The sequence below is a fragment of the Rhincodon typus genome, chromosome 28, assembly GCF_021869965.1.
Source record: "Rhincodon typus isolate 14 chromosome 28, sRhiTyp1.1, whole genome shotgun sequence".
NCBI lineage: Eukaryota > Metazoa > Chordata > Chondrichthyes > Orectolobiformes > Rhincodontidae > Rhincodon > Rhincodon typus.
In genome coordinates this window covers 21,999,131-22,019,765 of record NC_063359.1, presented here as the reverse complement: position 1 = coordinate 22,019,765, position 20,635 = coordinate 21,999,131, and the positions used below count along the sequence as shown (strand labels likewise).

Here is a 20,635-nt window from a genome sequence, read left to right as displayed (position 1 = left end):
CTGCTTGTACTGAGATGAGAAGATGTGAATTGATTTCCTGCATTTGCGCACCTCCCACATTCACATTCTGTTTGGTTGTCAGCATCTAATGACAGGAATTCAAGCAAGTTTGAAAACCTAGAATGCGAATATTATGCAAAACGACAGATGGTAAGGGGATTGACTACAAAGGTGGAATCATGTTCCTTGTTGGTTTTGGGCTTGTATATGTTTAACTAGCACAGCTACACATGGACATTCTGGCCCCAAATCAACTTGGGACTGCACATACTACAGGAGGTCATTCATAATTTTACATAAAATCCTAATATTTCATATGGCTTACATCTGATGTGTAAAAAAGGCCTAGACACCCTCCTGTGCTGTGCAGCCTTGGAAGGGCTTCTTTGTACTGGATTATGAATAAACAGAAGTTATCTCACGGGTGATGGTGAGGCAGGCTATTTCCTTCAGAACAGTGTAATAGACATTTCTTCACTCCTCCCTACAACTGACACCACAAGTGATTGCTCTGTCAGTCTGCTTTATTTTGTTTTGTCTCTCTGAAAAGCAAATCTGCTTTTCTGCTCACAACTTCTGCATTCAACTAAACAAAAACAAAATATTTTTGAGCTGGAAATCTGAAATAAAACAGAACACACAGGAGATATTCAGCAGATCAGACAGCATCTGTGAAGAGAGAAACAGAATTGAAGTTTCAGCTTGATAATCTTTCACCAAAACTGGTGGGAAAAGTAGGAAATGTAATAGATTTTAATTGAGTGCAAAGTTGGGGAGTTTGGATAAGATCAGATAGAGGCTGGAAGACAGAAGAAATTCGATGATAAAAGGAATGGCGATTCAAGACCAAAAGAAGTGATAATAAGACAAGTAGAACAAACCGAAAACCTGTTTAGCAAAGGTGTGGATAGCAGACTGATAAACAGCTGCAGACAGAAAGCAAAAACTGAAATGCAAAATAGTGAAGCAAAAGATAAGCAAAACAACAGAACATGGAAGAAGAGGTTACAGTCTGTTGCTCTAACCAGAGAACTTTTAAAAAAAAAAGTTTTGCTTTTACTTTAAATATTTACTAGCACAATAATAGATTTGAGAGAGGAAAGGTGGGGAGAGGCTCAACTATAGCACAAGAGCTACATGGGCTGGTTGTGCCAAACAGCCTGTTTCCGTGCTGGATCAAATATCATCCTAAGTAGCTCTATTTATTTAGACATATTAAATGTATTCTTGTTAAATAAGTGCTGCAATTTCTTATATTCTGTCATCTGTATATTCTACTTTAGCAGTAGTTTGAAGGAGTGATGTTGTGGTTTGTTACTTACATTTCTTTGTGTTATTAAACAGACCAACAGCATTGTATGAAAAGTTAATGAGATACAGGCTAATAGGTCAGATTTACAGCACAAGAGTAGTTTGTTTTTGTCCCCACCATTATGAGATAATTTTGATAACCTATTTGCTAGGGGAACACAAGGAGTGGGATTGGCGGGGGAGGCGATGGACGCAGAGAGATGGGTGGTGGGGGAGAAGCCATGATTGGCATAAGCATGGTTGAAGACTTGCTTGAAGGACAATGGGAGTGCTCCCATTTCTCCTTGCCCAGAAGAAATTTGGCAAAAGCCACTTACATTTTTGAGGCAGCAGTCTCACCCTCCTTTTACCAGGGATACCTGCACAACAACTTATATAGGAAAATCAAACTTCCAAATGCACGACGAAAATTAAACTTAAATATTCTGATAAATTACTCCATTTCTCACGGTCTAACGTAAATCTGAAACTGAAATAGGCACATACACACATTGGCTTGCGACCTGTTCATTATTTTAAAATTGTGAAAGAAGCTTCCCCCCAACCCACCCCCAACTTTAATTCTACAGTTGTCATCGGGGTGAGGTGGGTAATATCAGTAATATTGTATGGTTTCATACTGATAGTCACAAAGGTAAATTGTCAAGGGGATAGCGAAATACAAATCTTTGGCATGCAACAGAATTCTTGTTTCTTTTGCCCAATCATGCAGACGTTATTTATGTTAGCAGTATTTCCGTCATTTAAAAATAAATTTTGTTCAACATCTTACCAGCAGTAGTCCAATAAGTGAGGAGGAAGGACAGGAATGTAAACATGCTGCCAAAACATTGGATATAGCATAGCTGCTGACCCGTGGATGCAGGCCGTTAACTAGGAAGGAAAAGAAAAATTGCTTATCAAATCAAACACAAACTAAAATTTCAAACAAGCTGTCCCGAGTTCAATTGAAATGAAATCTTTTGATTAATTATACCATCCAATTTTTGAATCTGAAGAATAAGCAATTAACGTATGTTAAAAAAATTAAATGATCAGCATAAATATAAACACAAACAATACTTCTGAAATAAACGTCAAAATCAAACATTCATTCATTCATTCTGGTCCGAGTATTAATAGCTCAAGTGAATAATCCAACATGTGTTATGCTGAAAAGGAGGCCTCACGCTGATTACAACACTGTACTTTGTTTTTTCCCCTTTCAGATAATTAAGCTCCTTCCTCAATATCAACACCAAACTTTCTGAATTGTTATCATACCCTAAAGAACAGGCATGTTGCACAGAAAATAGGATAATGATCCAGCACCTCTGCATTATAACCAAGGGATTTCTATACAAACCAACAAGTAGACAAGTTCCAATGTGAAATAAACAAATTACACATTACAAAGTGTTGGAGAGATTTTCTGTATAGGTAAAAGCAAATCCTTGTAATAAACTCAGAGATAGCAAGATCTGCAGATGCTGGAGTCAGAATAGATACAGTGTGGAGTTGGAGGAACACAGCAGGCCAGGCAGCACCAGAGGATCGATGTTTCAGGCCTAGACCCTCCTACTCTGATGCTGCCTGACTTGTTGTGCTCCTCCAGCTCCACACTATATCAACCCTTGTAATGAACTATGGTCAGAAATAATTTTGCTTTCTGACCCAAATATGCAGATCTGCAATTCACTGTGATATGCAGTCGCATTCACACCTACAAGCCACATGGCTGATACGAATTATTTAACGTTTCAAATTTTAAAAAAAGAGTAAAGGCCTTTTGAAGCACTTCTGCCTGACTGTAAAAATGCATCACAATGCTTCACTTCTCCAAACAATGTAATGAGCTTAAGTACCTTTTCACCCTTTCTCCCTATATAAAAGGTGTTATTTGTGTTAAATCCAATATATTGGCAATGACATTAATTATGAGCTAGAGATCACAGAAGACTGACTTTTCTATAGTTCTAATGTGTTTTTCAAGGATATATGAAACATAATTCCACACAGGCAGGCTGCCAAACAATTTCTTATGCCAAGTGCTGCCAACTTATTGTCAGCCTATCACATGGTTGAAGAAATATTTAGGACCCAGAAGCTATGCTCACGTCACATAATCTAAACTCACCATGCATCAGTGAAAGTAGCTCCAGCTTTTGAAAAAGATAAGTAAAATCAAAAACACCTTTGATTTCTGCAGATAGTGTCACGTATAAAAAATGCATTCCATAACTCAGGTAACTAAGGGGTCTCCTACCATTCAATTCTGTTTAAATTGAAGAGCTCCTAATTAAGCATCAAAAGCAATCCTCTGTCAGCTGGCACAAAATCAGTGGTTTTGTGTATTATAGAAAACAGATGCTGAAAGCATTACGGTTTCATTTCAATAACTATAAAGAAGACAATGTTAAAATCTCCATAGACAGGTGATAACTAAATTCAAGCTTCCAGTTAGCAGGTGAAAGAATGACATGACAAAATTTCACATTTTAAGACATGTACTGTAACAGAAGGCTACAAAGCACACCTGGCTAAAAAATATCTATGCAGGCAATGAAACATATCAAAGCAGAGAACAACAAATTACATCCTCCCTTAATTTTAGCACAACTGAGAGAAAAAAAAACAAGCTTATATTATACTGTCCTTTAAGGGCACATTCAGTTTTCTCAAAATCAAGGCTAGAAAGTGGCATTGTGGTAACATTACTAGACTAGTAATCCAGAAAGCAAGGCTAACATCCTGGTAATGTCACAGAAGACCAGCACAGCAGCAGGTGGAATTTATTTTAATCTGGAATTAAAACAGTGATCATCATCACTTGATATTAAAACTTATTACACTAGATTATGTTGGCGTTCCTTTAGGGATGGAAAGTTGACTCCTCACAGAGCCTGGCCTACATGTGACTGCAGAATAGCAGCAACATGGTTGGATATTAACTGCCCGATGCAATAACATTTTCAGGAGAGGAGAGTGGGTTCCAACAGCAGGGGAAGCCGACCAGGTGAAGGGATGTGGATCAAGTCCAGAGCGGGGAAATGGGGGCAAGGAGGCATATTTGGTTCAGGGAAAGGAGATGGAACAGAGTAGGGTGGGGTGGGGGTTCCAGATCTCAGGGAGGTGTTAGTAAGGGTCTGCCGGGGTGTACTGTGGTCTGGGGGAGATGTAGTTGAGGGGGTACATGAGGTAAGTATGGGGTCAGTTGAATAGTTACTCAGGAATTAGACTGTTTTAATTTCATTGGAAACCTTTAAATTCTATGATTTAAATGGATACTTTCAGTGGGCTCCAAAGGCCAAGAAGCTGAAATTTCAATTTCCCAGGCAATGTCTTCAGAGTCTGCTACAATGGGGATTCTACAGGGTCCTCAGGCGCAATTTCCATCTACATATGATGAACGACCATCTGGCCATCAGAAAACCAGGGCCATTATTTTCACAACTCATCAAGAGGGTTAATGTTCGAATATTTACTTTACAAGTCCAAAAAATCCAAGTGAGAAAGGATTCTCAATTCCAATAGCCATGGTAGTCGGAAACGTATGCTGCAAACAATGCACAGATGAAAAAAGGATGCTCTCCCAACATACAGCAATTAAATGCTGTAAGTAAAATCACTTGTAAGTAAAAGCAATTTAAAAGATAAAAGGTTAGTTCTTTTTCACGTCGAGTATTCTTTTTTCCAATGGTATATTTCAAAAAGAGCTGAAGAGTCCTTTCCGGTTTCACAGTCTTTAAATCAATAGTCCGTTCATATCCAATTTTTGTTGCAATAATAACATCAAAAACCAATTTTACTGTTTCACTTGAGAAATATGATAGAGCCGACTATGTAACAATACTTTTGGAACTAACAGCAAAATTTGCTCACAGCTCCCTCCAGAGAGAAGACACATAGAAACTTGTGTGATTGACCATGAAACTAAAGAGATACACTGTAATCTCCAAATATCTGTAAAAATTGACAGCATTTCCTGAAAGATTGAAAACACACAAGGTGCTGACATTTCAATCACCGTCATTTATGGTGCTCGACTTGAAAACATTCCATCATTATGCACACTGTTACTTGTGATCTTAAGGACACAAGCTGAATGTACATATAAAACCAGGTACTTCAGGTCATTTTTTAAAAAACAAAATCATACATGCCTGAAGTACTAGAAATATTTTTGTTACCTATATGCCCAATGGAGTGCATTACAGAAGAACTGAACAAAATTTAGTATGAAGAGAATTACAGATGCAATACTGAAAAATGTTAATAAATTTTAAAAAAAAAGAAAAAGCTTCAAACATTACTTTTCACAATTCAGTCAACTTATATTGAAAAGGATATTTTTTAATAATTTAGACAGGATTCTTTATTAAACAATGACAATCATCATATCATTAAACAGTTCATTACAGCCTTACAAGCATTATTAATCAGACTCTTCATTCAAATGGTGTCAATCCTTTATCTGTATTTTTACACTGTTGTGATAAATAACCAGTGTGCTCTTAGATTTGTAATGTTGCACACTCAGTTGTTCCATACTAATAGCTTGTTACAGAAACTTATCTTGACATGCTGTCAAGCATTATCCAGTCAGAAATCGAAGAGGACAGGATCCAGAAAAGGAAACAAATATCTTGTAGAATTAACATATACAAGGTTGGCATCTAAATTGCAGCTATATTTAATAAGGGTAGCAGGACGTTTTCTAAACTAGCACTGCAGCTTTCTAAACTCTGTACTATCTGAATCTCTGGTAGGTTCCATATTACAATCTAATATCCTGGAAGGCTCTTTGTCACTTGAAATTACTTTAATTGAACAACAGTAACGGAAGAGCATCTGTCAACTCCACGTGAATGTAACCCACAATCTAACCTCCACTTCCCAACTAACACTACTGACAATTGTATTTATAACAAAGAAATTTTGGTCCTGTTCTTATAAGCCACCCACAATATTCGAGTTTAAGTGCTGAAAAAAACATTTAAAACTAAACATGAAAATAATTGTTCTTCAATCTGACAATCTAAACTACCAGGCAACAGCAGACAATGTTAATACCCATTAAAGCATAGGTGTTTGCACATATTGCCTCTTAAACATATGAACAAGAACCAATTTGTATAAATGTGCATAGCTATTTCTGATTTAACTGTTTTAAATAATAAGCATAAGAAGAAATGAAAATGTGCCTAAGCCTTTAATAAAAGTGCCCAATATGTGATATTAAATTTCAAATTAACTATCTCAAACTGTGACAATGTATTAGAACTGTGTGTTAAGGGCTTGCTTCAAGAAAAATGGTAGTTTTAAAAAAAGAAAAATATTTTTAAGTAATGTGATGATTTCAGTTTTGGGTTTTATTAACATTATTGCTAGCTGAGTTCTGATTGGCTGCTGGTTGATCCATCTCAGGATGTAAATTTTGTGACAAACAAGTGCATGTTTTAAAAACATGGCGCAAAGATTAATACTGGAAGCGAGATGTGACCTTATGCCGTCATACTATTTTAAATACCTTAAAAATCATATTTATATATTATATACTCACTTGTTTTTAATCTCTCAGTGCCTTAGCTTTTACTGCATTAAATCTTCTAAGAAATTCTACTTCTAAGTTTGGTATTTTTGGAATTAAATCATATTTAACTGAAATCAAAATATCAGAAAAGTAAAGGTAACAAATATCCCGTTATGCAAAGTGAATTATATCCACAGATATTGGTTCAATTAATCTACTTTATCTCTTGACAACAAACAGATTTTAATATTAATACAATGGGGTCAACCAGCAGATACATTTATAAGAAATTTATTATTTACAGATATTCAAACACAAATACATAAACACACAAAAGAGGTGTCGGATCCTTTAAAATGCAAGGAAAATGACCTGCTTTACTGTAGCCTAAGCTGCATTGATTTAATGCATGAACCTTTTCCCATCATACACCTCTGTGGCATGCCTGCCTGGCAAATAAACTGCAATTTAATTTAGTAAAAACTGCTCGTGAAAACTCTAGAATAATTACTTTTGGAATACTTCAAGGATGTAACTCATTACACATATTATAATCATATTGATAATACTTCACTCTTGCAATGTGTGGAATAATTTCAACCATTCAATATTTTCTCACTATGAACTTTGTTACAGATTAATAACTTTCCTATTCATGTAATTGTATGAAAAATAAAGGCAGAAAGATCTAGGTAAACTGAATGTCAGTAAAGGTCACCTTTATTCAGCTACAATGTGACAGAGTGACCCATCAAAACCTTACAGGAAACAAACAGAAAAATCACATGGTGTAAATTTTGCCCAGAGAATCTAGTCATTATGAATATTCATCAAGGGGTAATTATTAATCTCCTTCAATTCCATCAGACATTTTGCCTCCGAGGGGTCACTACACTGGATCCAATGAAGGGAGTTAATTGTATTAGCAAACTACATGCTCAATATCAACACAGAAACACAACTTGAGTACACAGATCTTACATGGAAACACTTTGCAATTTGAGTAGCTCTAAATCTCTTCATCAAAATTAAATTTCAACAGTTTAATTTTTTTTTAAAATGCCTAAATAACAGCGCAAATCATGTGAATTAATTAAAGTGTTATTTCTACATGGAGTTGTTTAAAATTCCTTCAAGCATTTCTAAGCTCTTAAGAATAATTGAAAATTGCCGTCACATTCTAGTCGCTTGCACTGAAAACCAACATCTACATTGTTATGCACCGAGAGACCAAAATTGCACTGTTAGACCCGATAAAATATGTTGCTCTGTCTATATCTGAAATGCTGCCACTTAAAATGTTCCTTCCTGTTTTTGAATGCCTCCATGGAGTCCCCTCTCCTCCAGTCCTATAACTCTAACAGACACCAGTGCTTCACTTTGATCTTCTGCACATTACAATAATATTAATTTAACCATGCCTTCAGACGCTAAGAACCCAACTCTGGAATTCCTTCACTGAACGTGTTTGCCTCTACATCTTTAAGACATCTTGCAAAGATCTGTAGCTTGGGTTGTGGGTGAGGTTGTTGACTCGCTCACCGAGCTGACTGGTTGTAGTTCAGATGTTTCGTCACCATGCTAGGTATCATTATCAGCGTGGCCTCCGATGAAGTGATATTGTTCTATTCCTCTTGGTATTTATATGGTCCGGTCTGTTGAGGTGTTTTGTGTCATTTCCAGTTCTTTTTTGCAAGTGTTTGTACATGGGGTCTAATTCCACATGCTTATTGACTGCATTATGGGTGGAAAACTAGGCCTCCAGGAATTCCTGTGCGTACCGGTGGTTGGCTTGAGCTAAGATGGCAACGTCATCTCAGTTAAATTGATGGCCTTCATGGTCCGAGTGTACTGTAGTGACAGAAAGTTCATCGTGTCGTTTGGCTGCTAGCTGGTGTTTGTGTATCTTGATGGCTAGTTTCCTTTCTGTCTGGCCAATGTAAAGTTTTTGGCAGTCCTTGCACAGTATTTTGTTCAGTACATTGGTCCTGCATGTCGTGGGAATGGGGTCTTTGGTCCTTGGTCCTTGTAGGTGTTTGTCATAGTGTTGCTATGGGTTTGTCTGCTATCCTGATTCCTAGTGATCACAGGAGTCTCGTTGTCAGTTCCGGTATATTTTTGACATACAGTTGGGTGGCCAGTGTATTAGGTCATATTGTGTCCTCTTGGTGTTGTCTATCTAGTAAGCATCTGCGGATGAAGTTGGTGGGGTATCCACTGACAGCAAAGTATAGGTCATCTTGTATAGGTGCTCTTCCTCCTTCTTGCAAGTTCAGCTATGTTGCAGTGGGTTGCAGCCCATTTCAATAATGTCCTTACACGGCTTTGTTTGTGGACGTTGGGGTGATTGCTGTGGAAATTGAGGATTTGGTCAGTGTGGTTTGCCTTCCCGTATACTGTGGTTTGGAATTCCCCATTCATCATTCATTCTTAGCTGATATCTAGGAAAGGAACTTGACTGTTGCTCTCCTCTTCTCTTGTGAATTTGATCCTGGTGAATACACTGTTGATGAGGTGGTGTGTCTCTTCTAACTTAGGGTGTGTAATGATGACAAATGTGTCGTCCAAGTATCGTATCCACAGTTTTGGCTGTATGCAGGGGAGGGTCATGCATTCCAATATTTGTATGACTGCCTCTGCAATAAGTCCTGAGATGGGTGACCCCATAGATGTGCCAGTAATCTGTTTGCATACTTGACCGTTAAAGGTGAAGTGTGTGGTGAGGCGTAGGTCCAGTAGTCCGAGTATGTTGTCCTTGCTGATGGAGCTGTCGGTCGGAGTTCCTGTTTCCTTTAGTAATGTGGCTAGTGCTTCTTTAGCTAGTGGGATGTCAATGGACATGAATAGTGCTGTAATGTCAAAGGATACCATAATCTCGTTGTCGTTGATTTGGATGTTCTTGAAGTTAAGGAATTCCCAGGTTGAGCGGATGGAGCGGGTGATCCGTTGACCAGGTGTTTCAGTCTTTGTTGTAGGTCCTTGGGTAGCTTGTAAGGTAGGTGTGCCCATTCAGGAGACAATGGGTCTGAGGGGGTGTCTGGTTTGTGTATTTTGGGAAGTCTGAAGAAGCAGGTGGTGCTCGATCCTTCTGGTTTCATTTTTATGCAGTCTATCTTGATTATTTGTCCTGCGTTCTTTAGTCTCTTCAGTGTTTGGGTGACCCTATTTGCTAGCCGCAGTGTTGGGTCTATCTCCACCTGTTGGTAAGTGTCTGTATCTGCAAGCAGTGCCTGTGCGTTTTCAATGTAGTCTGGTTTGTTCATAATGACGATCACGTGCCCTTTGTCCGCTGGTAGGATTATGATGTCCCTGTCTTTCTTGAGTTCTTTGCGTGTTTTTCTCTGACATGTTTAGGGTGTCCCAGTCATTCCTCCGGTTCAATGCAAGGATTATACTTTGTCAAATAGTAAGTTGAATTTCATCCATGAGTCTGTTGCTTTTTAGTGTAGCTTCCAAAGCGGCCATGAAGTCTGTTCTGTTTGCATCTCTGTGGTCATAGTTTAGTCGGTGTATTAGGACAGCTTTCTTGGTTTTTGTAAGCGGACTGTTGGAGAGGTTTCTTACTCATGAGTCTGGTTTGTTGTTGTCCTTGTCTTTGGTCAGCTTCTCCTGTATTTGGTCTATCTTCTTAGTTCTGGTCCTCTGTTGTTTGGTGGAGATGTCCTATTCCAGGGTTGTAGTCCATTGCCGGTCGGTAGCATTTTGGAATAATGATTTTTGGCGTGAAATTTCTTGCTTGTACTTGTGGAGCCAGTTATGGGCATCGTTAATCATTACCCGAAGCATTCTGTGGCCATTTTGTTTGGCTGTTTTGTACGTCTGTGGGTTGTCGAGTGGAGGTTTGTATTTCATGCTGCAGGGCAGCACCTGGTGGGATGAGGTACGGAATAAACGATAGGTAGGGATAGAGACCAGTTAGACAGACAAAGGAGTCGATAATGATCTTGCTAGGAGGGTGAATAGCTGTTAATGACTAACAGTAGGTAGTGTGTAATGGCAAACTATGTGATAACAAGGCCTGGTGTGCGAGGTAGGGGGCTAGGATATGGGAGAGTACAGGCCGTAAAATTATTGAACTTCATATGGTGTCTGGAGGGGTGCAGGGTCCCCAAGTGGAAAATGAGGTATTGTTCTTCCAACTGGTGTTAGCTTTGCTGGAACATTGCAGCAAGCCTGAGACAGACGTGTTGGGTTCAATTGGCAAGCAACTGGAAGCTCAGGGTTTTTTTTTGCAAGTGGAACAAAGATGTTCTGCGAAGTGGTTACCCAGTCTACATTTCATTTCCACATTGTGAGCAGCGAATGCAGTAGACTAGGTTCTGGGAAGTGCAGATGAAGTGTTGCTTCACCTGGAAGGTATGTTTGGGCCCTTGGATACTGGGGATGAAGGATATAAAATGGCAGGATTTTACACCTTCGGTGATTGCAAGGGAAGATGCCATGGGGCTATGGTGTGTGTGTGTGTGTGTGTGTGTGTGTGTGTGTGTGTGTGGTAAACGAAGAGTGGACTAGGGTGTCCCGGAGGGAACAGTTCGTGAGGAAGGCAGACAAGGAAGGCCTATTGCTATTGCGGAAGGGAAAAGACAGGGTGAAGGCAGAAATGCAGAAGATAAGTCGGTTCCTGTTGAGGGCCCTGTTGACAATGGTGCTGGGCAATCCTTGGTTGAGGAAGATGGACATTTTGGAAACTGCCTTGTCGAAGTTGGCCTCATCTGAACACATCTTTGGGCTCTGTCCCCACCTATCATTTACTCCTTACACCCCCAACCCTATCTTCTGCATATAAGCCGACATTTTCCTAGCTACCATCAGTTCTTAGGAAGAGTCACCAAATCCAAAACGTTAGCTCAGATTTTTCTTCACAGATGCTGCCAGATCTACTGAGCTTTTCCAGCAACTTCTATTTTTGTTGCGCAGTGTTTTGAAAGGCTGATAGGAAAGCAAAGGTGAAGCCACAATCTGATGGTGCAGTAGGCTTAAGGGGCCGAATGGCCCACTCCGCTCCAAGTTAATATTCGGTTATGTTGTATAAGGGTGTTATGGAGGGATGTTAAACACCTCAGATAATTAAAACTGAAACACCCAGAGAGGCTCACCTTGCCTTGTAATCTGCTAAAGGAAATGGGAAAATGGTAAACCTGCCTTTCACCTTCTAATTGGTTATAAAGGAGAGGTTAACTGAAAGAAATCCCTGATACTCACTTTATAAGCAAGTAACAATTTATTTATTTAACTCTAACATTGAGCAAATCAACAGACCTACTATCAAACCAGACAAATTCCCCTTAACTATTAACTATTTCTGAACAGAATAAAATTCTATTGGCATGCCGTTCCAACAAAAACAAGTTCCACGTATATAAACCAAAATAATAAGAAACAGTAACTTAAAACTTAGACTCTCAAAGCTACAGTCAGGATGCATCTTCCTGACTGTTCTGTACCTTTTCTGCTATTGGTCAGTCAGGAATTCTTTCTTCATTGAATCCTTGTGTCAGGAATATTAGCTAAGACTGCCTTGGTACCTTTTAGATGGTACTTAATCAGATAGCTTAAAGATTTATGTCAGAGCCAGAGCGTTACTCATTCAATGGCAGTTTGCTCTCTCACGGATTTTCAAACACCCTCTTCTTATATACCCTTGACAACCTGTTAATTTTCTTATAATAGGGTTGGGTCCTAGGTTATCGACACCATCAGATCTAAATTTAATTGTGTTTTGGTATCTAGGGCCTGATTTAAATTAATTGGCTAAAATTCAAGATGATTGCCTTAACATCAAAACAAGCCCAGGTTGCCAACCACACTGCCAATTGATACATATCTTTCAATTTCAGAACTGTGTGCATCCACAGCTGCTTGCACACTTTTTTTAATCTCCAAGCTTACAGGTTTCAAGGTAATCAGAGGCTTTCCCTTTCAAACAGGGAAAAGAGCATTTGCTTTTGTTGTGAGGGTCACTAATTAGAAGTCATGTATCTAAAAATCAGTGAAACAAGATCAAGATGAAGCAAGGAGATTTGTTTTTTAAAATTCGAGATTTGCTGGGCTCTGGAATACTCTACATGAAGAAGTTATCAAAGCTAATTCCATAAATAATTCTGAACAGGAGTCTAACTGATATTGAGAATGTCGAGCTTACAGGGTTCATCCTCATACATTTTAAAGATTGTAATGTTTCTTGTTTCTGCTATTCTCTGCTTTGCATTCCAGATTCCCACCACCCTCTGGGTGAAAGACTTTTGCCTCAAATTGCCTCTAAACCTCCTGTCCTGGAAGGAAACTAACAACAAGAGTACATGAACACCAACTGGCTACAAAAAGACACGACCAATATTCACTCATCTCAATCCACATGGACAAGGAGAACCACGACTTCGACTGGGACAACACCAAGATCCTGGGACAGGCTAGGCAGAGACAGGCATGAGAATTCCTGGAAGCATGGCACTCCACGAAGCATGCTATTAACAAACACATTGAACTCGACCCCATATACCTTCCACTAGGAAGGAAACCCAGAAGTGAGGCAATCCATCTCAACGGACCCCAGAGTTTAAAAATCAGGCGGGAAAACACACCGACGCTTCATCGGAGGCTGCACTGAGGATGTTACCAAGCACGGTAACGAAACGTCTGCAAAACAAGAAACCAGCCCGGCGAGCCAACCAACCTCAACACCCACAACCCGAGCTACAAATCTACTCCAAAACCTAATAGACCCAAGATTTAAAAAAAACGCAAGGGGCTGGTTATGAGCTTTCACATTTCAAGGATCTGTTAGGAGTTTCAGAGATCTGTTTTTCAGAACCTTTAGCTGCCATGTTGTTGAGAGTCTGGTGATGAAGCCATGAAACTGCCAGATTACGTAAATACACCACGAGTTTATTGTGGCAAGACACAATACAAAACTACCTGTGTGAATTTAGTAAGGGAAAATGTGACAATAAGAATTCAAATAATGTAGACCGGAAGTGTATGCAGACATACACATTTAAATATATTAGATTTAAAAACGGATGTCCGTAAGTAGGATGCCAACTTAAATATTATTTCCGTGTTCTTTGTATCCATTATTCTTGTTACCTCCTGTGCATGCAGTACTCCTAAAATTTTGTTAAACCTAATCTGTAACCCAGCTACGTACAAGGTGCAATAATGCTGCAAGATGGCTGGGCTATCAAAATATATTGTGGAATTATGAAGAGGTGCTTAGTTTTTATATATGCAGTTCATACAAATTATCAGAAATTCAGCTAATGAACAAGAATGTGCAGGTTTAATCAACCTTTGATACATATAAGTACACCTTGAGCACACCATGCTGGCATATAAACAGAGATTAAATGTTTTTATTCAACAGAAATGAATTTCAATTAAAGCCAGCACACACAAACTATACAATACAAGTACCTTGATTAGAACACCATTTGAGCAGTGGACCAGATTCCTGCGATGAAGGTAGTGAGTTTATACCCAATTAGTCCTTTAATCAGCTTTGTACTGATGTTCGAGGCATGTTAGGAAGATGTGCCTTTAAGTTAGGCTTTTACAAACAAGATCAATCATTACACCCAGATGAAGGAACCTCCCTCGCATTTCCATTGCCAGGTGACAGATAATAAAGTCAAAGCCATGAAACACACACACCTCTGAAAAACATGATAATCACAATTGCTAACCTGCCAGTGAGATTTGACTCACAACCAAAGTTACTGCTCCAGTACTGGAACCACTTTACCGCACCCAATCTAAAGCTAACATACAAGTCTAAAGAAGAGAATACAACAATGCTTTGTTTTTCTGGCTAAGTAGAAACAACACACCCTGTTTGTCATTTGTGCAACTGCAGAAATGGTTTGTAAATACGCTAATCAGTCTGTGCACTTTGTTCCTGAAACTACATTCTTTATGGAGTCTTTTTAATTAGTTTTTACAAGATTCATCCCTGAAAATTGTCGGTTCGTTACATATGTTTCAGAGATAGTAGGAACTGCAGATGCTAGAGAATCTGGGATAACAAGGTGTAGAGCTGGATGAACACAGCAGGCCAAGCAGCATCAGAGGAGCTGGAAAGCTGACGTTTCGGGCCTAGACCCCTAGGCCCAAAACGTCAGCTTTCCTGCTCCTCTGATGCAGTTCGTTAAATATCATGGTTTTGCAACTGAAGCCCATAGGCTCACCATCATCATCATCATCATCATACAGTACTGTACATCACAGAATCCCATCAGTGTGGAAAGAGGCCATTCAGACCATCAAGTTTGCACTGACCCTCTGAAGAGTATCCCCACCCAGACCCAGGCCCCTGTGCCATCACATTTCCAATGGCTAATCCATCTAGCACATCCCTAGATAATATGGGGCAATTTAGCATGGCCAATCCACCTAACCTGTACATCTTTGGACTATGGGAGGAAACCAGAGCACCAGGAGGAAACCCACGCAGACACGGGGAGAATCTAAAAACTCCACACAGTTGCCAGAGAGTGGAATTGAACCTGGATCCCTAGCCCAATGAGGGAGCAGTGCTAACCACTGAGCCACCATGCCGCCCATTCGTTTGATAGCAGTCTGCTATTTCCTGGCCTATCCAAGAAATCAAAATGTTCCAAACATGCAAAATCCAGCCTCTTCAGCAGAAGCACGAGGTGACTGAAATTTGTTTCCGACACTCAAGGTGGTTCAAACAACATAGCTGACAATTTTTGCCTCAAAGTTTAAGAACAAAATTTATTTCCTTGCCCACAATCATACCTCACCAAAACATCATCTTACTTCACTACTACACAGTGTTGCTCACTCCTTGTTGGAGAGAGGTAAACCTAAATCCAGAGAACCTTTGCAGACCTTGCATGAAAGAAGACTGCAGAGTTAGACAGAATGAGACAATGGAAGAAAGTGATGAGGAAGATTTGCGTGAGATAAATGTGATGAGTGCACTCAATGAGACAGAACAAATGCTGGGTTACTACGGAGGAGTCTGAATTTTTGTAGGATACAGTTGGGGAGGCCAGCTGAGGCAGCCAATTTAGGCTGATAGAATACTTTTGGGCGGAAGGGAAAGATTGTAGCAAAGATTCTGGTGCTAAATTTTTGGCACATTCAAACAGGAAGGCTTCAGTCTAATCATGTAACGTTCAGCTGAGAAACAACCACTCACCCAGGATGACAACATAGAATCAATGGAGGTGGTAAAAAGGTAGAACTGGGTGTCATCTAAATGTAGGAAAGCTGATTCAGATTACAAACGATGTTGCTGAAGACCACCATAAGGTGGTGACTGAGAATGACAGAAACCGCCGCAATATTCTCTGAATTGAGACAGTATCCAAATTACCATGGCATTTCCACCACTGCAAGCAGCACTACGGTGCTGTCATTCTTTATAATGACATGAAATTGGTGTTAAAGTCCTGCAAGGAAACAGGACCTAGATGTTCTTCTTCACAACCTATTCTTTACATAACGAAGTGTATACGGTGACTGAGAACCAATGCCTCAAGTTACATTTCATTGGCATTGTAGAGTAAATGAAGATGGAATTAAATTGTTCCAGTGAATGAGATCTGCTCCAGGTGATTCGCATACTGGTGGCAGACTAAGTAAGCAAATTTTACAAGGGATTAACTGTAATACAAGAGGGATAAATTGCCTTATTGGTTTTTTTGTCAGTCCTGAATTTTCCTAAGTCTTATTGAGGCTAACTGCACATTATCCAAGCTATGCAATGGATAAAGTAACTAAACAAAATAACTAATAGCTAAAACCTCAAATTTATCACTGCCTTTCATGTCAATAGCCATGGCTCTACTCACTAGTTGACATAAGCATTTTAATTGGATACCCCTACAAAACTCCATTACTAACATAATTCCAGTAAGGATCAATGTTCATACAGCACCTGACAACTGGAGATCATTTTGTACTAAAAGAGCAAATCTGATATTGAAAACAGTGTTTCCCTTGCACAAATCTGGAAGCTAATCCACCATCCACTCAAGTTTTATATAACATCATGCAGCAAGTTTAGAGCAAACATGCTTTGAAATAAATAGGTACTGCATAACAAAAAACAAAATGGAGGGAATGTTAATGATTTTTTTCAAAAAAATAGATTTCAAAATAGAGGCAGATGGGTGTTAGTTACCTCAACGAAAGGTCTTTTCTTAAAGAAAAACAAGTCAGAGAATCCTCCAGAACAGTGATTAACTCCTTTTTTTGGAAACTGTATACCCCTGCAGTGTGAACAGAAAGATGTTTATACTCTACCTTTTGTAAGCTGAACAGTAAACACAAGGATGTGTCTGTTTTGTGAATCTTTGTTTCCAATTCAGAAGAATCTAGGATGAGCAAACCATTTTTATTTAAATTGACTTCAGAAACCACCAGAGTGAGGTGTAGAAGTAAATTTAGTTTCTCTCCTAGAAGCAGTACAGGGAACATGTTATTTCAGAACAAGTGTATGGTTTTTGAAAATTTCAAGCAAGGAGAGTCTGGCTAGAAATCTACAGATTATTAGAACTGAGAAAGTTTAGGCTGTCAGATTTCTGAAGAATTCATGATGGCAGATTTCAAAAGGAATCAAATTGTCTCCACAAGGGAGCAGAGCGAAAGGAATCAGTTCATTAGAACACTTAAAGTTGGGTTAGGGGAAGTTCACTCAAAGTCAGTCTCTTATAACAGATGGTGTCAGGAAACAGGTTGAACCTTTGTTTTAGAGGTAGTAGGAACTGCTGTTGCTGGAGAATCTGACATAACAAGGTGTAGAGCTGGATGAACACAGCAGGCCAAGCAGCAGAGTAGCAGTAAAGCTGATATTTCGGGTCTGGACTCTTCTTCAGAAGTCTTCTGAAGAACCCACTTATGAAGAAGAGTCCAGACCCGAAACGTCAGCTTTCCTGCTCCTCTGATGCTGCTTGGCCTGCTGCGTTCATCCAGCTCTACATCTTGTTATCTCTGAACCTTTGTTTTGCTGTTTGTTTTGAAATTATTCGAACTGTCATACATATTTATCGTTACCTGGTCTGGTCTACATGTGACTCCAGACGCACGCAACGTGGTTGGCTCTTAATTGCCCTCTGGAGCAATTAGAGATGGACAATAAATGCTATCCTAACCAGTGATGCCCATACCCTATTAATGAATAAAAGACAGTTAGATAGCTTGGTTTGTTTTTCCTTCAACTTCTTCTTTGTGTAATAAACTTTTGTTCTGTCATTAAAGAAAATCTGTAAACGGGTTGTGAATAAGTCTTAGTTGACTAGCCACCACATTCTAACTAACTAAACAAAGCAAGAGACCTATCAAGCCAGATTTCATTCTAGGATCTGGCTTGTTCAAGAGTAAATTAAATTTAAAAAAAAATTTAATGTATTTTTCTATTTAATCTGCTCGGTTGTTATTACACACCTCTGGAGCAGGTGCGTCTTCAACCTGGGCCCCTCAGTCCAGGGTTAGGGATACTACCACAATGCCACAAGAGGGTCTCTCTTATCCAAGAGTACCATCAGCTGGGATCTTAATGTCAGGTGGGTTGCATCAAATGTAGAGATCTACCCTTCTTTACTAAGCATATTATTACTGTACCTTAATGATTCTATCTTTTCCAGTTTGGTCTTCAATTTGTCTTGAAGTGAACACTGCATTTATATTGTGGGTCAATGGACAGGTTTGCATTCTCCAAAAGTACAATGTTGTAATACCCCTGAAACCGCCAACTTCATTAAAATATTCCAGATATTTCATGAATTGATTAGTAAAGCTTCTGAATTTAATTTGTTGTCAGATGTCTTGACTGATTCCACAGATTGTCAACAGTGTTAGGTTAAGGCATGCATGTACACCTGTAATCTGCAGCATCCAGACTGACTGACTGAACCCACACCCCATCACCGTCGATAGTGTACATTTAATTGGTGAACCACTGTATGCTGAAAGTTTACATTCACGGGTTTCATCATGGTTACCATGTCTGTGGGTACTTACTTTTTTAAGAATTAGCAGGGTAAGCAAATCGACACTTGTTCCTGTGTCAAGTTGCATTTAGTAATGACGAGTCACTTGCTTTAACAGGTCAGATTATTTACATTTTTGCAAAAATTTCGGTTGGCATGATGACATTTTATCCTGGCTTACTGATTTATTCAATTTCAAAGGTTATTAAGCACTTTATTTTCTCTTTTTGTATGTTGATTTCATTCAATATTTCACATAAACTTTGGAATCAGGGAAGAATATCATCCATCTCTTTTCCTAAAATGAACAGAGTATTCATCAAAAACCACACTCATTTTCTCCACCCCCATACACTAGTTACACTTATAGTCCCTAACAAGCTTCTCTTTTCAGCCCTTTGACATGAGGCTCTAGATTCATCAGTCCTATGCTTTTAAGGGAACTTAATTACTCTGAACCCTTACCATGTCTCCCTTGAATTCCTCCCACTGATTTAATTTCAAGTACTTTTTTTCAGACCACTTTAAATCAAATCTCAGTTCAGTAAAATTAGCTTCTGCCTATTTGAGAACTTGCATTCCTGATCTATGTCCTTCTATTCCTAAGTCTTTATCCTTTTCAATAAGCATCTGAAATCTAAATCACAATCATTCCTCAACAGCTACACTTTTCACCTGCCCAACTTCCATTCACTATAACTAAGTGCAGAGCTGCCACCTCTCATCTTGACATGTGTACTGGATTTAAAAAAAAAAGTTGTCCTGAATGCATTATAAGACTCTGCTCCCTCTTAAGCCTTTCTTTTGAATTTTCTGCGAGTAACATTGGGATAATTGAAATCCTTCAATATTACTAACCAATTGTTCTTTTGCTTCTCCAAGTTTCCCTATATATGTACCCTTTGGATGTTGGGGGCCTATTTCACATTCCTGCTCTTCAGTTCAATCTATAAGGTTTTATATGATGATCCTTCCACTATATCATAGGCTGAAACTGCTCCTTTAATGAGTGTTGTGATTTTATTTTAATGCTCCAATCTCATCTGAAAACCCTGTAAACCAGGAATGTTGTGGTTCCTTTCTTCAGTCAGGTCTTAGTAATAGGCAATTCATTATGTCTCAGTCATCATATCATAGTCTGTAAACTTACATCACTTATTTGGGTCTTTGCATTATAGTTTACATCATTTAGCCTTGCAAACTCCCCTGTTGTTTATTTTCCAGTCTTTGTTCCTTTGCCATCTAAACATTTAAACTAATTTTCTAGCCTCCATTTCCAGTCATCCTTTTCTCCCTTCTGAATCTATTTTTGGGGCCCCATTCCCTGACCAAACCAGTTGAAACCCTCCCAAATGGCACTATCTCCATAACGATATTGGTCCAAGCCCCGTTGAGATGAATGTCAGCAGTTCAGGAAGGAAGTTCACCACCACATTGCATGAACAAATTAAAAAGTCAATGTTGAGGACTCCCAGGGCAACTCTTCCTGATTGTACAACACAGCACAGCCACCTCTAGTAGATCTGTCCTATTGATAGAACACTACTGGTGGAACATAGATCTTGATGTTGAAATGTGGGAAATTGGACTTCATGGTATGGTTCCACGAGGATGGACTTGTCAGGCTGTTGCTCGAGTAGTCTATGAGGCAGCTTTCTCAACTTTGGCACAAGTCCCCGAATGTTAGTACAGGACGTTGTGCTAGACAGAGCAGTATTCGGTATTGTTTCAGAGATAGTAGGAACTGCAGATGCTGGAGAATCTGAGATAACAAGGTGTAGAGCTGGATGAACACAGCAGGCCAAGCAGCATCAGAGGAGCAGGAAGGCTGACGTTTCGGGCCTAGATCCTCCTT

The 20,635-nt window shown here is 39.2% G+C and overlaps 1 protein-coding gene across 1 annotated transcript in view; it reads right to left on the bottom strand.

Annotated features, from left to right (window-relative positions):
• Positions 1-2,079: 2,079 nt before the first annotated feature.
• LOC125486345 (DENN domain-containing protein 1A-like) overlaps positions 2,080-20,635 on the bottom strand; it is a 72,147-nt gene continuing 53,591 nt past the window's right edge. Inside the window, exon 7 of the mRNA XM_048613372.1 lies at positions 2,080-2,184. Within this exon, the coding sequence (XP_048469329.1) occupies positions 2,080-2,184 (105 nt within the window). The remainder of the gene's footprint in view (positions 2,185-20,635) is intronic.